The 19,528-nt window shown below is 40.1% G+C and overlaps 1 protein-coding gene across 2 annotated transcripts in view; it reads left to right on the top strand.

Moving 5' to 3' along the window:
* The window catches only part of xpr1a (xenotropic and polytropic retrovirus receptor 1a), a 71,865-nt gene that overhangs the window by 30,904 nt on the left and 21,433 nt on the right, over positions 1–19,528 (top strand). For both annotated transcript variants that reach the window (XM_031306975.2, XM_036006860.1), the window contains exon 4: positions 15,929–16,030. In XM_031306975.2, the coding sequence (XP_031162835.1) occupies positions 15,929–16,030 (102 nt within the window). The remainder of the gene's footprint in view (positions 1–15,928; positions 16,031–19,528) is intronic.

Below are 19,528 nucleotides of genomic sequence, written 5' to 3'. Positions count from 1 at the left end.
GCTAGGCTGGGGCTCCCAGCCACCACAAGGGCCTTCCCTGTCACATCCATCATCTGCTGGGGAGCCGCTTAGCCTAAGGAGTGGGGTACAGGTGTGTGTCCACAAAGGGGGGATGGTTTGTGTGAAGGTCTTTGGCCCTGCTATCAGAGTCAGTAACACTAATGAGCTGTGGTCATTGGAACAAGGTTTGACCCCTTTTTTGCTACTTCTTGAATATAAATTTAGGAACAACAAATGAACAATTAAGAAGGGAGGAGAGATGAGAGAAATATAGGAATGTCAGGGGGTGGGGAGCTATTGGTGTGGGGGTGAGAGGGAGAGGTTGTCATGGACCAGAGGGGTTTGAGAGACACAAAGAGCTGCGACTCCCAGAGGACTCTCCTCCATCAGCCCACCCTGCTTTTTATTACTGGCCTGATTAAACTCACCTGCCAGCCAGTAATGTAGCTATAATATATGACCACACACACACACACACACACACACACACACACACACACACACACACACACACACACACACACACACACAAGCTTCTCACAGGTATTCTTAGATCCGTTTGGACACACCCCTGGGGTTTGTCACATGACTAGCTCCCATGGTAACAGAGACAAAGACTTATTAGCATACTTAATAAGTACTGTATGTGTCTCTTTGAAAATATCTGCACTGAACAGATGTGCTTTATATTGGTGTATTTTTCACCATTTAACCTGTGGCACTGAAAAGGAGAATCTGTCTCACCATATTCATAAACAAACTGTATTCTTCTAGTGTTGGAGGGTTCAGTCAATATTTGTAAGCATCAACTACTCTACTCTAAAACCCTAAGTCTGATGTGTTAAGTCCTCAGAATACATTTTGTGGTGTTTTCTTAACAGATAACCACCTTTATAATAGGTAATACAGATTAACAGATAATCCACCTTTATCTTCTTAATTAGGTTTATTGTATAGTAGCTCTACAAAGCTACTGCATGGCAATGTTTAGTCAGCTGATGCAAACACAATCTAATCTGTTTTTCTTTCTCCCACATCTGTGATATTTCCTAAAACACAGCCAAACATTCAGGCCGAATGGGAAGGAGAGGAGTTTTTCCACACACACACACACACACACACACACACACACACACACACACACACACACACACACACACACACACGCACACACGCACATGCACGCACACACACACTCTCCCAGTGGGGCCTTCAATATAAAAGGGTTTTCATGTTACTGTGCCAAAGAGTTCCTGGAGTGTTGACTCCGCTATGTAAAGGGTCAGTGTCAGCCTAAAGGTTATAATATTGCCAAATCCGTTGTCTGTCTGTGGGAGTCTAGCCGGGGGAAGCGAGTCCTCTCTCAGCTGCTTTTGAGGTGCTTTTGAGCAAAGCGTTTTATCCCCTTAACTGTGTAATGGCTGTGCTAGAGAGCGCAGAGCTATGAATGTACAACTCCATTGTAAAGACACATCATACATGCTTAATGCTGATTATCGTGGGGGAAAAAACAATTGTGCTGCACAAAGAGCAGCTCTGCTGACTTTTCTTGTTAGATATTGGAACTGGAAGTAAACATAATGCCCCATCTACAACTACATCACTCTCCTCTGATGCCTTTTAGAGAACATGCATTCAGCTTAATTTGTGTTCTGGGATACTAGGCCTGCAATATTGTTTTATTTGGCCATCTATCATGGACTGGTGCTTTTTCAGCCTCATTTCACAGTCAGTTGGTGTGTACTGCTCTTTTCCTCTGCTCAGTGAGATGTGCAGTGTGGCCTAATCAGAGATCAGAGTATTGATTTCTAGTCACACAGAAAAAGGGCTGTTGCTTGCCATGCAATACAAAGGTACTGAGTAGGCCTAATCAACACCTATTGATTATTCTACACTGACCGCTTCCTTCTGGTGTGCAGTTTTCTGTTCAGCATGCCTGGTATGAAATGTATGTGTGTGTGTTTCCTTCTGTTGTTCTGTCACTATGGAGATAAAATGCTGTCATGGAATATTTGTCTTAGAAACACAGACATTAATTGGGAATAAATGAGTAACAGTGAGTCTGCATTTTATCAAATAATCAACACAGACACACTCAGTCATGTTGCTATCATTATGCCATATCCAGGCATGAGTGCATACACACACACAAACGCAAAAGAACACCTGCTCATTCGCATGCATGCACACAGTCACACAGTGATGTGAAAGCAATTGGCTGCAGCAGAGGAGAGGCCAACTCCCGGAGTTGGTTGCTAATGGCTACAGGATCCAGGGGAGCGGGAGAGATGTCGATAATGACAATGTCACTCCCAGCCAACCAGCTATCAAAAATGGGACAGGATACACACACTCAAACACATGCAAGTCTATTGGTGCATTTATAGTGCACGCAGGCACACATACAAGCACACACACACACACACACACACACACACACACACACACACACACACACCTAGACGTTGAAATGGAAGAGCAATTTTCTTCCAACCAGGTGGCTGTGTTATTATACCGTCAAATAGCGACTTTGCTCCAGAGAGCCATTTTGGCTCCAGGTCCAATGTTTGAATAAAGGATTTTCTTTCCTATTTTACACTGCAGGTACTATAATCATCATATGATTTCTGGTAATATTAATTTAATGTCAACGTCAAATAGCAGTTACTTTTCTTGTTTTGTCTTTTTTGTTGATTACTGCTTTTGTCTTTAGCTTTCATTCATATTGACACCAACTTTTATCGGTTGTATTGTGTTAGTGGAGAGAGTCTGCCCTTTTCATTAAGTCTGCTCTGGTCTTCCAGTGTATTAGGGGTGTTTTAGTTGTGAGACAGTTAATTTCCTTTTTACATCCATCAGCAGTGTCAAGTGTTTTCAAAGTGCACAACAAATAAGGAGGCAGCAAGCATCAGTCTGTTTTCCACATCTGTTTCTTTGTTTCCTTTTCAACAATCTTTAATTTTCCACTTTAAATGCAAGTGTCTTATTCTGTTGTACAATTTTTCACATATTATTACCTTATCTTATTATATAACATTTTATCATTCAGATTGACCAGAGAACTCCTCGTTCTTACGGCATGCTTGTGTTTCCAACGTAACAGCAGGCCGAATGGAGCAGTGTAGATGATGCAAATCCTACAGGACAGTGACTCTTCTCTGCTGTTCAGACTGCATGCTTGTTCAGGGTTTAATAATAAATGCCAATTGTCACAGAGTGAACTTTGCATAAATACAGAAATGAAGATGAATGAAATTATAATATGTTGAAATGTAAAAAGACCGTAAAAAGCATTGCTCCATCATCTTTGTCAGGTGCTGAAAAGTAAAGCAGAACACAATATTATTTGTTCCTTTTGAATATAGGACCCAATTTGATTTGACAGTACATATACTGCTACATGTAGCGCTATGCAGTTGCAAACAGGACCCTGATTGCTTCCTCTGTGGCCTCCCAGTACAGACGTGGCCCTGATATTTTCCGCATGAATGCAGTGAGTCTAGGATGTCGCCCTTATTCCTTCCACTTGGTTGCATATGGATCAACTGAACAAGCTCGGTGAAGAGGAAAGATGGAAAGGTAGGGATGCAAGAGAGGAAGAAAACATGCATCCTGCCTCCAAAAAGTGAGAGCTGAGAAGTGATGAAGAGACAACAAAGGTGGCAAAAAGGAAAAGACTAAAGCAAGGGATTAGAAGGTCCAGATGATGATGATTAATCTAGTTTATGATCTTGAGAAGAGATTGTAGACTATGTACTGGATCTGTTCACATGGGTTCACACTATGCATTTATTTAGTTTTCTCTGCTTTTATCCTCCATAGGAGATACTGTGGAGAAAAAAAAGCTGTGCAGCAAGATAAAAATTAAACAATTGATTGGCGTAAGCTCTAGTTTTTCCTATAACTCCATTTTTGTGCCTCAAACTATATTTGTAATGTACCAACTATCTTTACCCATACTTAGTGGTCATTAAATCTAAGATAAGGACTTGCATACTCACCTCACTCAAGATAAAGTTAAACAACCATTGGAATAAAGTAGTTTGCAAAACTACACACTACAGTAGAAGATACATGCATACAGAAAACACACACACACACACACACACACACACACACACACACATACACACACACACACACACACACACACACACACACACACACACACACACACACACACACACACACACACAGTCACATAAATAGACAAAGGCATGTGCTGGGAATTCACACTATGCTGATAAGGCCTAAGGCCCAACCACCAGCCTCCCTCCTGTCTACCTTGTTCTCCCTACTCCTCTTTTTCTGGTACTCCTTCATACACTCCCTCCTTCCTCTTGCACACCTCCCCTGATTTCTTGATTAGGTTTTGCTTCGTATGACCTTCATTTTTCTTTTCCAGCTCAGTGAATCAGTGAATTATTTTCCAAGAGCAGCCTGGTATGTTGCATCCCCAAGCGCTATGCGGTCATATTGTCCAGTCAGAGCAGGCTCATACATATGCAAGTGTGTGTGCACTATAAAATTCTTGGGGTGCCATCCTAGTGTGTGTATTAAAATAATATTATTTTTTTTTATATTACGCCAAGAACCTACAGAAACCTACAATGTGCTTAGTACTTCACGAGGCTGGACAGAGGTGTGCTTACATAACGGCTTTGATGCCATTCAGTCATTTTTCTAAACTTAATTGACAGGCATCCTAAAGTGCAGACATCAGATGAGAAGAGATGACTATCAAAATGGCGACATCCTCTAATCCATAAACACATGGAAGTACTTCATGTGTAGTGCACTTGAGGTCTCAGGTAACCAGAGTAAGATACTGGTTCCCTAATGCCAGATAATGGAGGAAATCCAAGTAAAAACACACGCACTTGCTTTTGATGTTGTACATTGTGGTTGGAATTCCCAAAGTGGCCTGCTGTGGCTGATGTGTACGGCTTTCTCTGTCATGCTGCTCTCTCTGTCGGACATTCATACTAGAACTGTGTTTCAATGTGTTTCTGAGTGTAGATGTGTGTTTGGTGTTACAGTGTTTGTGGCTGGATGTCCTGTTTAAGGTACCAATTCATTCAGATCAATTGCTGTATTATACCTTTTATATTTGGTGAATGACGGCAAAGACTTGCACAGTCTTGCAGAGAGTTGATCTTAAACTTAAGAAATAATTGGCTGCTGTTGATGCACTGAGTGTAATGTTATAGCTTCCAGGGGAAATGATAGTACCCACTAAAACGTGTTTTGAATGAAAAGATACACACATTAGCCTACATTCTTTGTTAAAAGGTATAACTTATACTGGAGACTCTCAGTGGAGCCATCTTACACTCTCCTTACAGGCTCCACAGTGGCTCCATGAAATCAGACCTGATCTCCTAAGATTTGATTTGCTTCAATTAATGTTTAATAAGAGATTTGTGAGTTTGCATACTGAGACATTGATACTCGTCCACATCCTCTTTTGGACTGCTGCCACAGGAATAAAGTCTGGATTATCCGAGCCATGGCAGTGTCTATAGAAATGTGATATTGGCAATAAATAGCATTGAAATGGCTTTAAATGAGAAATATAACACATGCTAATCAAAACAAACTTTGTTCAGACTAGACAGTGCAGCTCAGACCACAGGCTTAATGTACGGTATGCTTCATTTTAGTTCATAATATCCCCAGAGTGGACGTCACTGACAGACTTAAAATATTCTTGATCTCAAAGGGCTTAAGATGTCTGACAAAGTTTGAGAGACATGACTGAAGCCGAAAGGTTCAGGTGAAGATTTCACCCAATGAGATGAATCAGACAGCTTTTCATTTACACTGTTGTCAGTTTGCCTTTTTCTTTTGGGCTCTATCTACCTATAGAGAGATGCAGCGAGTCAGCGGGACTCTCAGAGAGAGAGACTATCCTGATCTTCAAGGCCCTGCATGGTGCTGCGAGGAGAGAGAGAGGTCTGGACCAAACTTTCTCTCGCTCTGACTGTTAGAGATAACACTTCACAGCAGCAGCTTAGTAAAATAAAAATAGGCTGGAAAGAAGGGAGGGAGAAGTACTGCCCTCTGAAGAATAAAGAGCAAGAGTAATTAACTTTCCCATCAGCCCCCTGGTCAATAATACTGCTTTCTGTGGACTTCCTGTTTGTCTGATTGGAAGAATCTGTGGCCTACTTCTCCTCTCTGCCCAGCTCCACCTCATCTAACTTCCTCCTCGTCTCCGTTATTCCCATTTAACCTTCGCTGTGCTTTCGACCATGCCCATTTAGCTGTCCACTGAACTCCAAAATTGAGTCACCTCAATGCTTTTTGTTCCTGTGATGTGTCTCTGTTCTGCAGTCAACTGATGTTGTGTACGTGTGGGCTTTTAGGGATACGAGAACTATCAGGGCTTTAAAGGTGCACTATGAGTTCCTGCATGGTTTCAGCGCAATTTCATTTTTGTCTCAAATCGTAGGCATCGCTCCTTGATCCACTAGCTGCCTGCCCCCTGAATACACTGTGAAAAAGCCCGGTCTCGGGAGACAACACAGGGGTCGTAAACGTCAAACAAACACTAGAGGCACAGGATAGGCACCAAAATACAACAAACACGTTCCAGCCAATCACAGACATGATGGTTGGGGGAGGGGGTGGGGGTTAGTGACAGTTAGTCAGTTAGTCATGACCGTTACGGAAACATGGGGGGGAGGGGCGAGCTTGCTCTGTTTTGTTTGGTATTTACTTGGAACGTCAACAGAAGTGACGTCATGCAGGAACGCATAGTGCACCTTTAATAAAATATGCTGAGAAAAATCAACTGACTGCAAAGATTTTACACATAAAAAGTCCTCTGATACATTCATAAGCAGTTTAGTAGGCATGCACACATTCACAGACACACTCTGTTTCTTGTTTTTTCTGTTTTACAGGAAATACTATGGACAAAACAAAAAGCCTGTGTAACAACAAACATGACCCACAAACGTAGAAACTCTGCCTATTAGTGTACTTGCATCAGTCCGCTGTCTTGACATCTATGTCTTGTTTAAGGACTCACTTAAATAATTGCTGCACAGTGAAACTTTTTCTGTGTTCCTTATTACCACATATTCATATAGTTACTTTCATTTAGGTAGTCATTTTCTGTCTCTGGATAGACAAGCTGAAACCAATTTCTGTCATCACACACACACACACACACACACACACACACACACACACACACACACACACACACACACACACACACACACACACACATTCTCTTCAAGTGTCCCAGTAAGTCATGACAGTGAGCCAACATGGACAATACCAGGACCCTTAAACTGAAGCAGCTAAACAGACTTTAGCCATTGTTAATTTTGTTATTTACACCTGCATTTTCTTCTGGGATATGTCAAAATGTAATCTATGAAAAATGCCTATAGCAACCCGTTTGTCACTACCTTGGACAGATCTCCAGCCCAGCATTTAAAACACTACATTATTGCATTTTTAAAACATGCCCAGTGTTTTTTTCATCTACTAGGAATCATTTGATTCTTTCAATCAGAATAATCACATAACTAATTTAGTATAACATAACAACATGATGTATGACAAAAAGTGCACAGTAGCAATGAGTTGTCTCAGTAATATGCTTGTTCCACCTTAACCACATTTCTAATTCTCAAAACATTCTTCATATCATGTAATGAAGTTACCAAGCCAGTGCTGCTTGCTCTCTATTTATTTTGAATTAGTGTAATTTAATTACTTTATTTACACAAATGTTCAAGCATCTTCTTACCAGGAAGTTGAATCTCTTGTTCTTTGGCCGTTAATGCACATTTGTTTCTATTCAGAAATTGATAAACAGTACATTGCAGTAATTCAGTTTATGTGACAATATTATAATAATATTATTATTATGTTACATATAGTATGTGACAAAGTAGCATTTTAACTGTAGTCTCTACTCAGTAATACACTTTTAATAATGTTTCGGTTCAAGCTATTAATTGGTTTCATTCGTACCTGTCTCATAGAGAGCAATGTACTGTGGTGGGCGGGGTTAGTTCTGCTTATATGGGTTGTCCAGTAGGAGTCCCTCAAGGGTCCATACTGGGGCCCATTTTATTTTCATTATATATTAATGATTTACCTAAATACTGTTTACATGTTGATGTCCAGCTTTACGCCGACGATGCTGTAATTTTTACAAAAGCAAAAAATCCTGAGGAGGCAGCACGCGTCCTTTCAACAGCTCTTACACATATACAAACATGGCTCAATAGATCTTGTCTTATTTTAAATGCAAAAAAGACTGTTTGTTTATATTTGTCGAAGCAACCTTATACTACTACACCATCTCAATCGGGGGTGTTTTTAGTCACAGAGGAGTTGGAAGTTGTTAATGAGTTTAAATATTTGGGGGTGATTATAGACTCCAAACTCTCTTTTAAAAATCATGTTAAAATGATATCCAAAAGAATTAAATTCAATCTTTTTAATTTTAAGCAAATTAGAGGATCTCTGTCAGATGCAGCTGCTCTGATGTTCCTTCACTCGATGATATTTTCACACATGAACTATTGCATCACCAGCTGGTCTATGACGGGTTCTACTATCCTAAAACCAATTGAGCTTTTGTATAAAAAGGCACTCAAAACTCTAGATAAAAAACCTTATTCTTATCATCATTGCAAGATCTTAGAAAAATACAACTTATTAAGTTTTGATAATTTCTGTAAATTTTCCTCAATATGCTTAATTTATAAAGTACTACATGGCTTGGCGCCACCACCACTTCAAGAGTTTATTAAATACAGACAGACTCGGATTACTAGAGCTGTTGTAAACAAGGACTGTGAGGTTCCTTTTAAAAAAACCTCTTTTAGCCATAATGCACTATCTATTAAAGGTAGTGCATTATGGAACACACTACCCCGAACTATAAGGGAATGTCCCACTCTGGCCACCTTTAAGAGCCAGGTAAAGGTGTGGCTCAGAGCTAATCAAACGTGCAATCACCTCTGACTGCATGCTGTACCGTATCAGCCCAGTAGAGCGTATTGGTGAATCGTGTCTCCGTTTTAACACTTACTAATGAATTGTTTAGTTTTCTTTCTGTTTTAACATCTATTAATGTGTTATCCTGTTTTTCTTCTCTTTTGTCCTGCTTTACCTAGTTTGATATAGCAAATGTTGCTGCTGTGTATTTATTGTTCTTTTTATTGTAATGGACTACAGATGGAAATTAGCCTTTGGGCTATAATCTGGCACTTTTTACGTGTACTTCTGTATATGTTCATCAAATGTGCATTGTCCTGAAATAATAAACTAAACTAAGTTTCACTACTAAACTGACACAGAGAGAATAGGTTTCCTTCTTTAAAACACTGTTTTTGGAGCTGTCATGCTACATCTATTTTTCTTCCATTCCAGCTTTCTGTCTTTATATCTCATTATATTCCTCTGTCTCTCTCTGTCTCTCTTTTTTCTCTATCTCCCTCAGTATATCATTCGCCAGTGTTTTGGCGTATTGTGTGCATTGTGTTGTGTGGTCCCCAGGATCATCTCACACCCCATCTGGTCTCTTGCTTTTACTCTTTCCCTCTCATAATGTATTGACTTGGCTGCTGGTAATAAACCCCTCACATGTGCCTCACACTCTCTCTTTGTTTCCCTCTCTCACACACACACACACACACACACACACACACACACACACACACACACACACACACAGACACACACACACAATATATATTAACACTTTTCAGAATGTGTTGAATATGTGATTTTCCCCATCCTATCATTTTCACTACTCTACGCTGGTATAGTGTATTTTGTGGAGCTGCTTAGCTTGCAGTCTGGCAGTATAAATAGTACACAGTGAATTGTGAGCTACAGTAGTTCCTCATCCTGCCTCTGGTTGTCCCAGGCTGGCAGTCTAGCCCAGTGAGTGTGCATTCTTAATGTTCCCCTGGCCTCGATGAGAGAGATGATTGGTAGAATTAATTGTGGCTTGAGGGCCGAATGGGAATATGTGAAAACAAAAAGAGATGGAAGAATGGAAGGGGGGGGGGAGGTTATCTGGCTGGTTTTAGTGTTGTGTTTCCTTGTGCTTCCTGGCACTAGAGGATGTAGAAGTTGTTTTAAGGAACTCACATAATTTTGTCTGATTGAAATATAAAAATAAATAAATAAATTGATTAATATTATTGCAATCCTATTCTCTTTTATGGCTCAGTTTGTGTTTCTTTTCATTTGTGATTTACACCTCTGTGCTTGGAGGGAAGAGATAAGCGAGGCTAATACAGCGACAATCATAATGTAATGGTCTCCTCAGCTCCCCCGACTGTAATGCTATCAGAACATAGTTTATATCCCGCAGTGAGGTGTCATTAAATGAGATAAATGGAGCTTGAAAATGGGGACATACAATGTGTGTGTCTCTGTGAGTGTGTGGGCTTGTTTCTACTTGAAACTACACATGTGAGCCTGTTTGTTTTCGAGGATAATGAAGAGAAAGATGCTGTGCCCTGTCTCCTCTCTCCAGGCTCCAGTGTAATGACAGATCATATCGGAGCTCCTAACACTGAGAAAACCATTGCTGCTCTTCTTCTTGTGCCTTTTCACTTTTCTTGTCTCCCAATTTAAAAGCAACAGATTTTCAGCATGAAACAGGTGTTAGAGCAGAATAATTATAGAATAAAAGTATCAATGTAAAGTATAAAAGTAAGTGTGATACAGGTTGGTATGTGTTTGTGTCGGTTGTTGTTCTCTCTGACTGTCAGCAAATTGGAGGGTCTCCTTGAAGGATTTATGTGCTGGTTTTATGGGGTCCCGTCACAGAATGCCTGTATGGGAATATAAGAAGTTGGGGGTGGGGTGTGTGTGTGTGTGTGTGTGTGTGTGTGTGTGTGTGTGTGTGTGTGTGTGTGTGTGTGTGTGTGTGTGTGTGTGTGTGTGTGTGTGTGTGTGTGTGTGTGTGTGTGTGTGAAGGGTTTCGGGGGGTTAGAGTACTAGGGTTTTAGGGAAGCTGTCTCATCATTTATTTATACAATGTACAGAAGAAGGGGTTAGCGGAGAGAGGGGGCTGCCTTCTACAAGCCGCATGGGAATACTGTAGGTCAAGAGTTGTTTTTCTAGCTACCAGCACAATTCTTTGTCTGAAAGACTGAAGCCAATGAATGAATGCACTATACTGCACTGGATCTACTCTTCTCATAGCATGTTGTACACCAGTATGTCTCATTATTTTGAGTACAAAACCCCTTGGTACCCATGATACACTGCTGTTGAGGCGCCTGCAACTCCTGCTTGTTTAGACACATTTAGTTGTTGGTTTTGATGATGCTGAAACGAAGGAAAAAAGATTGGGTTTTATGGCTGAGCTGATTAATGGAAAGGTTGACACAAAATGAATCATTAACATTTAATTTACTGAGTAAAAATATCAAACATTTGCTGGTTTTAAAAATGGTTAATTTTATATTATTGTATATTGTATACATTTATTTGTATTTTTTAACTAATTATTATCCAAAATATGCAATATCAAGACATCACTTTTACATTTTAGTGAAGAATTTTGTTAGACTGTCAGACTGTTTTACAGTCGTTAAATGTTCCTAAATCTAATCAAACCACAAATTGATTTTTCTGCAGCTTCAGATAAATTAGATCCTAGTTATGTCGCCTTAACCAAACTGCAGCCTTTCTGCTGCTGTTAATTCTCAGCCCTGGTTGGTTGGTCAGCTATATAAACATCATCACAAAATGTCCTCACAAGTACAGTGAACACAGGTCTGTTTAGCTCTCTGAAGGCAAAGGGGAATAGTATTTATTGTTGACACTTATAGCGTCACTGCTGAAGTACTGTGCAAAACACACAGTTTAAAGACACACACACACACACACACACACACACACACACACACACACACACACACACACACACACACTCAGAGCAGAAGCATATATCACCACACAGCCCTACAGGGACAGAGCCATTATTCCCTACTAAGGTGCTCCATCATCATCTCTTCACACTCACACACACACACACACACACACACACACACACACACACACACACACACACACACACTGTTGCTTCCCTCATACTGGATTTCGAGGCAAACCAGGACTGCAGTAGACCTGGAGGAAAGGCTGTGTGCCCTGGTGTCTGTATGTTAGCGTAGAGGCAGCGATTCCTCTGGAGACATTAGTCCAAGACCAGGAGAAGGCCAATGACAGTGGTGTTGCTCATCTGGGCAAAAAACAGAGATAACTAATCTTGAAATGTGTTTTTATCAATGAAACAGTGCTGTTACATTGTGAAACCGGCAGATGCAAATGTTTTCGGATGGTTTATGGTATCTGTGTTGAAAGTCAGCAAAATAATGATTGATGAATTTGATTTTTCATATTTGCGTGTGTATTCTTGAGGCTGAACATATTTGTAGATTTAGAAGAATACTAAAGTTTTTCAAACCTGTCACTCTGTTTAAGCTCTCATTTCCCATGAAGTCCAAACTTGTATCTACCTTCAAATCCCTTTGGTGAACGCTGTTGGACTCTAGAAAGCCATCTCTATAATCATCCACCCAGACTTGTGATAATGAGAACCCATACTGTGTAGCTGAAAGAGAAGCTGTCAGATTTACATGAACACTGATGCCGTATATTGAATTAAAGATACAGTGAATGCCATAATAGCTGCATGAATTCAGAATGTTTTTGTAATTAGGTTACATTGCATTCACACTGGTCATCTTAGGAGGCAGCTAAAGAGTTGATACAATGCAATTATGAGATGTTGATGATGCTCATTTGTGCTAATGCTGGTTGAAGGTAAAATGTGTGGCAGGTTGAGGGCAGATGGCTGACAGAATCGTTTTCAGCAGCTGCAGAGATGTTAGCAGAGCGTCTGTTGGTGAAGCCTCAGTAAAACACAGCTGTGAAGATGAACTGGCTCTGACTGTGGCCTTTGTTCTTACACTTCACACAGCTCACACACATAAATGGATGAACAAAAAGATGTGTGCAGATGATATGTGGAAATACACCTCCACACCTCCACTGATGTGTTCAGTACTGCACAAGGTCAGCAGGAAACAAAGAGATGGGGGTGCATGGTCATTTCATAACCCCTACATGCAAAGTGCCCTCACATCTACTCTTTCATCCACCAACACGCTCACTCTGTTAGTCAGCCTTCAAGTGAGAAAGAAGGTAATTCCACAAAATATATACACATGTATTCTTCTGACACATCTCTCTCATCATAGTTTCAACGGTTGAAATGGTACACCACAGTTTAAAATGCTGCCTATCGGAGTAAACTCCCAAAAGTCCTCAGTTGTCCAAACAAGGTTTAGATCAGAAGCTTTTATGACAAGCGTTAGAAGAGGTTTTTCATTGACAGTATTTTCTTGGACATATTGTAGATTTTATGCATATACTTCTTATGTATGATGTATAGGAAACACACCACATATGTCAAATGATCCACAACTGCTCCTCGTCTTTTCGCCTCCTGTTACCCAACGCCTCTATTCCTTCAGTGCTCTTTCATACAAAGTGTTCATTACATGTGTACCTTTTACTATGAATTACAGTACAGCTCAGTCTGCTGCTTGTCTGCAGGTCTAACTAAAGGAGCATGTTGGACCATTAGTCATTCTGTCATGGCACATACAGATTGGCCAGGCTCTTAGTCATTCAGCTAACCCGCTGGCCAGCCGATCGGTCAGCAATTCAAGCATGCGTACCTCTATCAAAACAGTCATCCATCCACCATCCACTCGTCTCAAGCAGCAGCAGCCAGCCTGTCAGCTGGCAGCTGCTGAGGTGGCTCTGCATCGTTTAGGGATTGAAAGAGTTGTGACTTCAGCTGAAATGTGCAATTGTGTAGAAGTGTGAGGCAGATTGGAGACCATCTGCTTAATTTGTATGTCTCTCTGTCTTTCTCTCTCTCTCTCTCTCTCTCTCATTATTGTCAGTCTACATTTCTTCACCTCCTATTGAGGCAGCTTCATCTTCTCCTCCTTCATTCTTATCTTCTCTTGCACTCTTTACACAGGGTACCTCACGATACAATACACTACATGATGCATGGTTCACGATACCGATAATATCACGTTACAGCATTTCTGTGATAATCAATATGTTGCTAGACAATCCTATAATGATATATCACGATATTGGTCTACTATGAATACAAAATTCCCCTGAAAAGGCTAAGTGCAAGTTTTCTCTCTTTATTCACTGCAAGTCCAAACTGTTAGAAAACAGCACAATTCTGTAGTTTTTCAGAACTATAGAGCAACTATGGGTCCAGACTTTGGACTTAAACGTGGCTGGGGCATCTGTTATTTTCCTCAAACTGCTGTCCGCCATCACATTGAAAACCTCTTCTGCTAGTTAACTTATGTTCAAGATTCCCTCATTCATTTGTTGAGCGCCACCTCGAGGAGCCATGAAGCAGCGACGCTGGGAGCAGGGAAATCTATTTAGAGTGCCTTGTTTTATTAATTAAAATATCGATATTTGGCGCCAGCGTATCGATTATCATATCGCACGAACAAGGACAATGATATATTGCCGTATTGATATTTTGTCCCACCCCTAGTTGATGCTACTGTAAGTGGTAGTGGAACATTGTCCTTGTTTAGAAACTTGTTCACTACTATAATGCAGTCCCATTTTTCAGTTGTTGTCATTATTGTAATGATCTTGTTTGGGATGTTTAATGAGCACTACTTTGATACACTCATAGAATTTGGCTAACATAGAGTGAAGAGTATTTTGCAGCAGGTCTCATCTGCTGTAGGAAGTTTTCATCTCTTATGCTCTTTCTTGAAAACTTTAGTTTGTACGGTGTTTTCACCTGCAGAACACAGTTTAATTAACTTATAATTGATTATCTTCATGGGTGTGAGGGCAGGTTCTCATTTATTTTCCTTGTAAAGCTGTTGGACTTTAAAGCTGCTGTTGAAAATTTTTTCACCTTTTCATCACAGGCTCATACGCCCATGCTGCAAACATGTATGAGTGCTTGTGTGTGAATAGAGCAGTGAAATTAACAGGCTGCGCTGCCTGGGGCGCCTTTCTTATTACCGTGTTGAATAGAAAGCCTCTACATCTACCAGTTGCAGCCAAGGCTCACTTTATATAATAGCAAATGTTTACAATGCGGTATCACTATTGGATCTGACACTATATCTATATCAGCAAAACCCACATCTTTCTTTATTTTGCTTGGATTGGACATTGAAATACCAATGACACACCCGGTCTGATGAAAAGGTCAACTGTTAATGGAAAGAATATGTGTGGCACACGGTATAAGAAATATTGTTCAATATTTAATAAATAAAAGTGATGGAAAACTATCAGACCTGGTTGACCCATTTTGTTGTTGCTTTGGCATAATCTAAGTTTAACATACCAGTAAAGAGCCACTGACATAAATGGAACTGTTTAGTATGAACTTGACCCAGAGATTCATCGTGTGTGTGTGGGGGGTGGGGGGGCTTCCAACTTTTCCCATATTGAGATGTTGTCTCACTTATTATCACTTAAAATGGTGTATAATAACATGTAAGCATGGAGAGATCTATTAGGCACATTTAGGTGGTTTTGGTGTCTATAATACTTCATCGCTTTTGCTTTGTGTTCTGCTGTATGTTCACTGTTCTTGTTACCGTCCTTTACACAAAGTTTTGACATGGCTTCATCTGTCAATGCTTCTCACTAAAATGTAGACTGTGCTTCGTCATTGCTTATGTCGGCTATGAGGCGTAAACGTGTGTGTCACAAAATAGAGCAACATAATCAAAAACCCTTCCGTAGGTCGAGATTATAAAAGCGCAACAGTGCTTTTTATATTTACACACTCGTGTCCTTCAGCAAGCAGCTAATCACCATGTTTTGTCTCTTCTTTTTTCTTCTCCAGTCACAGATGAAGACACAGTGAAGAGATACTACGCTAAGTTTGAAGAGAGGTTTTTCCAGACCTGCGAGAAGGAGCTTCTGAAAATCAACACATTCTATTCAGGTATTTATTTACTTCAGTTACATTTGATTGATGATTGATGATTGATGCTGAGTATCTAATATCAAAGTCAAATTAGTAAAGCAGTTTCAGATCCAAAAACTGAACAGTTATAGTGTGATTATTGGGCTGGTAGTAGCCTGGATGCCAGCCGAACTTAGCCCCGCCCACAACATTTAAGGTCAGGAAGTTCGGTCTGGACTTGATCCGTTGTGGAGCAACTATGCTCAAACCAGAGGTGTTCGGACCAATCAAATTGTCAGGGCGGGCTTTATACGATGATGGACAGATGATCAACAGTAACATAATCAACCACGTCACCAAAGAGAGCTTGGGTTGAATTTGTTTACAACAAAGACGGCTGCCATAGCATCTGTTATAGAAGATATTGACAGCGCATTAATTTTAAAAGAGGAACAGAGAACTGTGATCACGTATGTATACACATTGCCACACCCGTCCACAAGACACAGAAACTGCCGCCTCTGCCTTTGCTCTGTCGAAGCCTGCCTTTGACTTGCAGCTTCTGTGACGTCTGTCTCCGTTGCTCTGATTGGTTGGAGGTCTATCCAATTGAGTGCAGAGGCATTTTCTTTCCTGGTTCGGTTGAAACACGCCCCATAATCACAGCCCAGTGGAGCAGTATCAGACTCATATTCTGACTAGAATCTGAGTATGACGACGTCAGGCTAGGCTGGTAGTCAGATGAACTATGGAATTGACTATTTAATTTAATTGATCATCTGTACCAATTTGAAGCAATATCACCATGATTTAATGAAAAAAAATCTTTATTATTGATTCTGCTCTGAAATAAAAGCCCCCTTAATAGGCAAATAAACTCTGCACCTGCTCTTAGATTAACTTTTTATTGCCTCAACACTTTTACATGAGGTGTTTAATAATATATTGTATAGACCATTAAGAGTTAGAATTAGAATAGAGTTAGAAAGAGTTAAGAATTGATTCCTCAAGAGGAAATAACATTTTTTCACTCTGTTAGTTATTACACACATTACGCACAGGCCCGAAATACACACACATACACTAATGGAGAGATGTCAAAATGTGAGGGGGCTGCCCATGACAGGCACCCCTGAGCAGTTGGGGGTTTGGTGCCTTGCTCAAGTGCACCTTGGCAGTGCCCAGGAGGTGAACTGGCACCTCTCCAGCTACCAGTCCACAATCCGTTCTTGGTCCACACGCGGACTTGAACCGACGACCCTCTGGTTCCCAAGCCAAGTCCCTACTGAGCTACTGCTACCCCCCCCAATGATATAGAGACTGTTATAGGTATAAGCTATCATCATTTTAGATATTAGAGTTGTTGCACATTTTACTTATCAATGCTAAGATTCCTGTTTCAGTGCCAGATGACATTCCGTCTAATCTTGGTCATTTGATTGAAGTAGCCAGTGGTTGTCGTGTTTATGCGAGCAGGCCTGCCTGTGTGTATTTCAGGGAGCAAGGGAGTATGTGTGTACCGTGAAACATGAGATGGAAGCCATGATATATTGTGGTATTCTGGTACCACAAGGTTGCATTCTGGTCTCGAACTTCAGCTCAGGGGGAAGTTGGAGGTATCTGAAGACAGAGTGTGCTTCCTCTAGAGGCTGTAGGTGAAACTACAGGTCAGCTGAGGGCCAATGTTGACTGGCAATATTGTTTCAGCTCCTAATGATGGGACATAACTGGCAGATGGATGGCAAGAGCAGCAAATAAACAAGACATAAATCATTGTAGATCTTGTTAGCATGAGGTTGATTTACTGAAGATACTTTGATCCTCAAATTTTTGTAGTCTTTAACAACAGTGTATGTTTTGATTCCTGACATATGCCAGAAGCTTACTGTAAGCTGCTGTAGAGGCCATGTCTTGTTAACTCGTCTTTCATTATCCACATACATTATCTGCTGCAGATAATGACAACATAGTTCCCCTTCTGGCGGACCACCATGGGACTTTAATTCAGAAAAAATATGTACAGTAGTTTTTTTGTTTGTTTTAGTTGGATCCCCATTAGCTTCAGCATAAGCTAAAAGCTATTCTTCCTGGGGTCCTACAATCTATCATGTGACAATACAATTTATGACATCACATTACACACCATACGCCCAAGACATTATTCAGATTTGAAAATACAAATCATATTTTACAATTAACGCAATTAATCACACACAAAAAAGAAAAAATACAAATAATTAAATAATATAAAAGAAGTTGAAAAGATTACGCTACCCCGAATAGATTTTTTTAAAATAGGATATAACAAAAAGCCCTATGACAGAATCTCTCTAATTTGATATTAAATATTGAAATATCTTTGAAGGTAATATTTCTTAAGTGATTTTTTAAAACCATACTTTTTGTTTCATACTTTTTACGTTTTGTTGTTTGATAGTATTTGGAAGAGAGTTCCATTCACACATTGCTCTGTACCTAACTGAACGTTGAATTGATTTGGTTTTCACTTTAGGTAAAATAAAACTACCTCCTACTGCATGCCTTGTTTGAACGGGCATGCATTTCCCCTTAGTGAACGGGGAAAGACAAATAATTTTTTGATCCCGTTTGAATTGAGCCATGGATTAACATATATGATGTTTGTCAATTTAAAAGATAATTTTGCAACTGAAGAAAGTCACAGTTTGTCGTGAGTTTGTCATAGTACCACTTAGTTTTGTGTGAAACCGCTCAGTGAACAAGCTACATATCTCGTCTTGCACAATACGTCACCTTATTGCTGCTCGGCTTGCTCGATAGATAGCTAGCTTAGCTATGTTTCACAACGTTATCTTACCTGATGTTTTATCGAGCATCTTTTTATCAGCCGAGAGGCGAAAAACGAGCAAGATCCGCTGCTCTTAACGTTACATCCCGGTACGAAACACACAGACATTGAAGCTTCAGAGACACATCATCCATGTGACTTTGAAGTGTGTAGTCTTTCTAATTAAGTATTTTCACAGTCTTAAACTTCAACAGTTTTATGACAAACTGAGACTTTTTTTGACTTGCAAAATTATCTTTTAAATTAACGAACTTGTCATGTGTGTAATGTGTGTGTAATCCATGGCTCAATTTAAACGGGATAAAAAAATAATTTGTCTTTCCCCGTTAACTACTGTACATATTTTTTCCGAATTAAGGTCCCATGGTGGTCCACCAGAAGGGGAGGGACTTCGCCTCTTTATACTGCAGCCTCTAATGGGTGCCCACAGGGTGAATCATAGTTGTTGCTAAATACATCAAATAAACATTTATATCTGCTTACAACTACATTATATATGGGTAGAGGGGGGGTTTACTAATAGGGTGTCAGATAGCACACTTTTGCTAATCAAACTAATAGTCCCCATAGTTGTGAGGCTTTTCATTTTTTTTTTGTATATGTTAGTGTTGGTCTCTATGAATGAAAACAGAATAAGGAATAGAACAAAGCAAACACGTAGTTGTCATTTCTGATGTTCTCAGTGCTACATGTGACATGTGTAAGTCTGT

Source organism: Sander lucioperca, chromosome 11 (genome assembly GCF_008315115.2).
Source record: "Sander lucioperca isolate FBNREF2018 chromosome 11, SLUC_FBN_1.2, whole genome shotgun sequence".
NCBI lineage: Eukaryota > Metazoa > Chordata > Actinopteri > Perciformes > Percidae > Sander > Sander lucioperca.
The sequence above is the reverse complement of the archived record's forward strand: the minus strand, read 5'-3'. Positions and strand labels throughout refer to the sequence as shown.